Source organism: Ornithodoros turicata, chromosome 1 (genome assembly GCF_037126465.1).
Source record: "Ornithodoros turicata isolate Travis chromosome 1, ASM3712646v1, whole genome shotgun sequence".
Taxonomy (NCBI): domain Eukaryota; kingdom Metazoa; phylum Arthropoda; class Arachnida; order Ixodida; family Argasidae; genus Ornithodoros; species Ornithodoros turicata.
In genome coordinates, this window is record NC_088201.1 from 146329409 (window position 1) to 146335899 (window position 6491).

The 6491-nt window shown below is 44.1% G+C and overlaps 1 protein-coding gene across 1 annotated transcript; it reads right to left on the reverse strand.

Annotated features, from left to right (window-relative positions):
• Nucleotides 1–2606: 2606 nt before the first annotated feature.
• LOC135386686 (uncharacterized) lies at nt 2607–5545 on the reverse strand. The gene is made up of 9 exons (XM_064616375.1): nt 5468–5545; nt 5309–5409; nt 4405–4530; nt 4110–4239; nt 3533–3676; nt 3277–3463; nt 3166–3220; nt 3059–3112; nt 2607–2814 (listed from the first exon to the last, which is right to left on the reverse strand). The coding sequence occupies exons 1-9, from the start codon at nt 5543–5545 to the stop codon at nt 2607–2609; spliced, it is 1083 nt and encodes a 360-aa protein (XP_064472445.1).
• Between the last annotated feature and the right edge of the window lie 946 nt (nt 5546–6491).

A 6491-nucleotide genomic window follows, 5' to 3' on the forward strand; every position in this document is an offset into this window, starting at 1 on the left:
CTGTTTTTAGGTTGTTGTTTGTCAGTGTTAGCTTTTGTCCGGCTTGTAGCTCTGTTCAAGTTTAGCTTTCCTGGTAAAACTCAGGGTGCGTACTATTACGCGGTTCAATAATTTATTTTCGGACAGTACAAACGGGAGTGTGTGTTTGTGTATGTGTTCAGTCATGGTTGCCAGTAGGCACTTTGCTTCATAAGGCATTACACGCATTATGACTTATGTGTTGATGATGGTGCTTAATTTTGCAGTCGTGGCGCAGAAAATCGGGTATCTGGGCGTTCAATGCAAATTTCCGTTTCTGTGAGACGAATCTGCTGCAATTTGTTGCATTTCAAGTAATAGTATTTAAAGTTCATAGCGAACGTGAACAAAAAAGGGAGGGTTGTGTGTCTGCTCACGGAAGCAAGCTGCAAAACGGAACGGTGAAAATGCATTTCATATGCTAAATTTATTTATTCTTGCCCTGCGTCACTGCATGACACATCATGCAGCAAGCAGAAATGGGGGTTGAGGAAAGCTTTATGGATAATAATAATAATAGTAAGTGGGGTTTACGTCGCGAGACAACTGAGATCGCGCTTTGTGGATAGTGCGCTACTTTTAAAGAGCAAAATCAGAAAGAAAATATTATTTTCGCGCATTCAGTAAGCCTATTGATGACTTTGAGTGGTCCAGGCTCGCTTATTGTTTTGTCATCTTCAATAGGGGCAGTCATTTTAGACAGAAGCAACAGCGTCCATGAAGAGAGCGATGATTAGTTTTTTGAATTGTTGTACAAAAAATGTCGATATGGTTCTTAATGATTCAAAGTAGAAAAAGCGCTTTTTGATATGTTTATTTAGTCATTCAGTAAGCCTTCGAGGAAATAGCGCTTAATTGCAAGACTGAGTTTTTTTTTTCCTCTGCCTTTGCGCATGGATGGTGTTTCTCTTTATGAGTGAATATAATTTATGACTGTTAAAAATTAGAGTAATTTCATATGATCTTCAATAACAGGAGCAAGGGCATTTTTTTGTAATAGTAGTAGTAGTATTTGTAATCTTTAATGTAAGAATGAAAATCCGTAATAGCGCGGTAAAGAAAATAATATGGCGATGTAAATTCAATTAATACCAGGGAGTATGAAGCAATCCTGTCTGGCGCGCATTCTTCAGTCCTGATAGCAAGAGCGAACTTTGAAACGTTGACCGTTGGGACGGAGGTTGGGTGCTCACAGGAGCAGCCTCAGACAATGGGAGGAAATGATAACGTCAAACAGTGCGGTGTCTGGTAGACTAGTGCTTCATTCTCGCAGGGGAAGCTAGGGCAGCGGTTGTGGTGTAGGTGCGTACCGTCTGGATTTTGCTTTAATGCAAGATTTCCATGAACAATGACGTCATAATTGATTAATGTATTTAATGAATAACAGTGGGGGATTTGCGAAGCTCTCTTGTCTAGACGACCTTTGGAACGGATGACGTCACGACCAATGACAGTGCAGAACTCCTGATGTCCTGGCGGAGAAACCAACGGAAGCTTCATTGCTTCGGGTGGATCTCTGAGTGGTGGTCATGCTGTTGGTGCTCTCCTCGCCACGGATTTCGTGACGATCAACTTTAGGACGAAGACTGTTTTTGGCTGAGTGATGTGTGTGGAAATACTTCGGTGCCGGTGAGTTGTCGTTTTCATACCTCTTTTGTTGTCGCGTTTACCTAACCCCTAACTGCGATGGCTTGACAGCGTGTATTGGAGTAGTGTATGTTTGGCCATTTACCTTGTTGCGATTAGCAGAAAGTCTTCCCCTTGTTGTTGGTATTCTTGTCCGTGCATGCCCAAACACGTCCGCAATTCCCTCGTTGCGATTGTCGTTGGTGCATGCCCGCACATGTTCGCGATGGTGAAAATCTTGTGTGTGCTTGTTTTCGCCCGTGTTTTCCCCTCGTTAGCACTTTTTTGATTTGTTTTTCTGCATTCCACGGAAGTCCCCATGATGACAGCTGTGCTGCCACCTGACGTGATGCTTTCCGACCTGCCTGGTGTGTCGCTTTGCAAATGGCGGCGCCCACGGGCTGATGCTGTTACCGATCCCGGGCTGACACATTAATGAATTGAATATGTATAATAATGACTTGAATTATTAAATGAGTTTAGAAAGTGTATTTATGCGTATGTGCGCTTCTTTTCATTTGTCTCATTATAAAAAATACAACTTAACGATAATTTGATATTTTCCTCCTCTCTCTCTCTCTCGTTGGTATGAATAGTAAGTGAATTTATTAATTGAAAATTATATTCTACGCTCTATTATCGCATTCTTATGCGTGTATGAGCGATTTTAAGTGAAAAAATCGAAAATAAAAAAGAAATAAAAATTGGGTGGGGTGGAAATTGTAAAATTGGGGGTGGCAGGGGGGTGAGAGACGAAGAAGTTGTATTATTCCTTTACTACATTTGTGTCCTCACATGTTGTTTATATGTATTGTCACCTACTCGAAGTATCAAACTACAAGTTCCTACAAAACTTCCAAACTTTTTTACTTTCTCAGTGGTGTAATTTCCGCACTGCACCAGCACACATCTGTTCAAAGGGGGAAATATATTGTCCACCTGTGTTATGTGTGGTCGGTTTGTCATTTCTTTCTTATTATTACTGTTGTTGATGCTGCCACACCCGGTGGACAATATGTCTCCCCTCCCGGAGCTGCCTCTTCCTGCGCTTTAAGGAAATTGTGCAAGACGATGGAAGCCTGGACCAAGAGCTCGACATTCTCCACCTTGAGATTCAGAGGTCTTCTGAATATGCGCCATCGGATCCCAAAGGCGTTTTCTACGCACCGTCTGCAATATTCAAATGTATTACCACACCGCTGTACTTTATGTTGGGTTACTACAACTACCTACACAAACATTGCGGATCGAGTATGTTTGGTGTGGCATAAAACACCTTCCTTAGCCATCATCAGTAGACTTATATGCATTGTCCTTTCCCGGTTCAGTGAATGAATTCACCTGCACTAGTTTTATAGAAATGCCCATTTGCAGTGCACTACATGTAAGGCTTTTGCTGGTCACAGTGACTTACTTTTCGTATCCAGACATGGATAGTGTACTACAAATGTGCATATCTATAAGATACCTACATATGCAGAGCATCTTCATGTAGTCACGGAAATATACGAATTGTTATACCTGGCATGTGAGGGCCTTGTGTTGTACACTCCCTTGGTGTCACCTAAGTCTGTGCCTGGGAATGGTCGCATGAAATATGAACGCAACTGGAAGGCCTCGTCGCCCACAAACACATAGGGGCTTCCAGGGATGATCCAGGATGCCTCCTTGGTGGTGGGAGTCCCAGGCCACCAGCTTCAAGGAGTGTGCACGTCTTGAATATACCTCCATCGGACTGAGAGCCATAAGCTCCAATGTCAACAAACAGGAACCTGTAGCTGGCATCAGCTACGGCCATCAGTACGATGGAGTGTGACCCCTATAAGGAAAAATGTTCTGTATGGTTTGATCCTAACTTACAGAAGACAATGAGAGAATATTACTCCACCTTATAGTTATAAAACACGGATCCTCCATGCTTTGGGGCTTCGATCACGATGTGCTTCCCATCAACAGCACCGACGCAGTTTGGGAATGCCCACCTCTCCTCAAAATTATGGGCGAACTGTGCCCACACCTCTGGTGTAGGGTTCTGTAACATACCAAATATTGGCTTGAATATAACACCACCTACATGTTGACAATGGCAACGTGAAAGTCAGTCCTTCAGTACAGAAAGATGAACAGCAAACTCCTACACTTCTGTCTGACTATGTTCGTAAGTAGGGATTGCATTATGTGGTAATTACGCGACATGAATGTATCAGATCTGATACCCGACAGGTGAACCGCATGTGCGTCAAGACGATGCTAAACATATACTATGGTAGCTACTCCATAATTTTCCAACACTGCAAGACTGCCATTCAAAACTATATTGTCACCATCTTATAGCTACACTGTTCACGAAAAAAATTGTAGAACGAGGTAGTGAACAGAAGGCAATATAGCTTTGAATGGCTCCACAAAGTTTGAGTACATATGCATTTACTACAAACAGCATGCAAGTATGATTTGTAACTTACAGGCAGGTAGACGGGCATTAGTTCCTCCCACAAGGCCGCGCATGTTTCATAAACAATCCTCTTGAATGTTGTGAATCCTATGCGGAAGCTGTATGCTACACTACTGAGATGGCTTCCAGATGCAAGATACCTGAAATTCCAAAGTTAAATTCATACTGATTGGTGGGCAGTAGAGTTAGCAAATGAGCACTCTGTTAAACCAGCCTATGAACAATTAATCACAGTCAATTTTTTTTCAAACCATGAAAGAAAGAAAGCATGAAAGCCGCTTTTGAGTAAACAGGACAAAACTTACCTCAGAGTGACGGCCAATCGATGTGCTGGTTCCAGAGCTGGACGGCCATGGGGATGCTTCTGCAGCCTGTGTCTGATGAGGCTCAACAAATAGTCAAACTGCTCAGGAGATACACGGACATATCTCCTGAATGCGGCAGTGTCGTGAATCCTCATCTTAGACATCTGCAAAGTTGAATAATAGTAGCACTTTCGTTGAAACGGTTCGATGGAGCTTTAATATGACGCAAAGACGATTGAAAATGCTGGGACTCTTAATGAGAATGTAAATATGCATGAATATGATGCAACAAAAATAGAAGATGTAACTTCAGAACCCATAAGTTCAAGATGATATGGATGGTACCTTACCGGGGTGTGAAAGTCGCCATCTGTCTCCCGTGCCCGCCACAGCACACTGACCCACTGTGAACGCTTTTTCGTATATTCGCGTTTCACACGAAAGTAGAGGGTCAGGAGTGCTGATGCGGCTCTGAGCAAGTTGTCGCTGTTTCGTCGCTGAAGGAGTAGTCTGTGGTTGTAGCGTGGCATTCTTTCGAAGATGAACTTTCGTTGGAAGCGTGCAAATCCAGACTGACAAAAACGGTGATCGCCTCGAAAAGTTGACCCGTTTTAGAAAGGGAAAGCGAAAAACTTCCCCATTTCGGGAAAAACTGAACACCGGGCTGGCCTAATTTCCTACTTTCCCGATACTTTTCAACCCTGACCTTGGGCCACCACAATGTATCACTTTTACTCTCGTAGGATGGGCAGGAGCAGGATTGTTGAAAGAACGGGGCCTTGAGTGAAATTCCTGACGCAACGATCTCTATTTCATCAGTGGCATGAATTACATACAATGTAGGGCTGCAGGACAGTCAGCTGTACCAAGCGCGTTTGAGAACGTGGCATGTAAGAAAAAATACCTGAGATGTCTGTACGGCGTATCGATGTACACGTATAAGCATATTTGGTTCCACAATCCGACGTTCACAATCATACCACCGCACTGAGTCATATCCTTGATCTGTACACATCAACAAACGATCAACACACGAGCACGGCATAGTTATTTCGAAGTTCACGAGAGTCTTCCTCTTGTTCGAGTCCACAATGCAATAAGGACTTCGGAGAGTAGATGCTGTGTACAGGTTCCACGCCATGATTCTGCAAATATACACCCGCGTTGCCGTGACAGACACGCTGCCGCTAAAGTTATGGGACGCCTCAAGCTACTGCTGCTGCTGCCGCAGAGCGCCACGGCGCTAGTGGCGCGGTGGCTCTCTGGCGCTGCAGCTCAAACAAAAGCTATGGGGCCCGGCCCGAACACGTAAACTGTGTGGAGGAGGCAGAAAAAAAGGTCGCAGAAGCGCCGGCACCCACAGTTGCTGAGGGGACTCTAAATGAAGAAAGGTAGAAGCAGCAGCAGACAGAAGCAAAAGCAGGAACTCAGTGTTGAAGGACGCGTAGTACGAAAGCTGATAGCGGCAAACAAGCGCGTTCAGGAACTGTTTAGCGTTGATTGCAGTTCCAAAGACGACGAGGGTACTCTAACGCAGTGAGAGCTGTGATGAAAGCGGAGGAAATGAAAGCACGGATCGTGCGGAAAGGGTAGCTGCGTCTGAGAACTTATCAGACACAAAAGCTGGGGGTGATACAGAGGAGAATCGGGAAAAAGCAGGAGAGCCTGAAAGGCCTACTGAGGCCACAGGGTAGAGGCGCATAACGCGTTCAGCGAAGAAAAAAGCATCAGGCAGGAGGAGGAACTGAATTAAGGCCATGCGTAAAATACTGGGGGACTGCAACGGAGGCGCACAGATGTGAACCACTCCTCATAAAATGGATTTTAAAATTCTTAGAACAAACATATTCACTCGACATTTCATGCGACAATTACAACATACGACATTAGATAATTTAGGAAAACAGAAGCAAAGGCGGAAGTGATTAATTTTGCAAAGCCTTTAGGTGCATCAGTCATATTTTTGCAGGAAACTCACCTCACCAAGAGTTGGAGATAGAACGTATTAGAGATAGAAAGAGATCTCACCTTTAGAACGTGTTGGAGCTTCGGGGAAGCTAATTCCAGAGGAGTGGGCATACTCTTGC

What these genes read in the sequence shown, in the direction of transcription:
- LOC135386686 (XM_064616375.1), bottom strand. Translation starts at nt 5,545, where the DNA reads ATGGCGTGGAACCTGTACACAGCATCTACTCTCCGAAGTCCTTATTGC. An exon ending in TAATGCCCGTCTACCTGCCT is followed by an intron (nt 3,677 to 4,109) that starts GTAAGTTACAAA and finishes GGTATGTTACAG; the next exon opens with AACCCTACACCAGAGGTGTG. An exon ending in ACAAGGCCCTCACATGCCAG is followed by an intron (nt 3,113 to 3,165) that starts GTATAACAATTC and finishes CTGCATATGTAG; the next exon opens with GTATCTTATAGATATGCACA.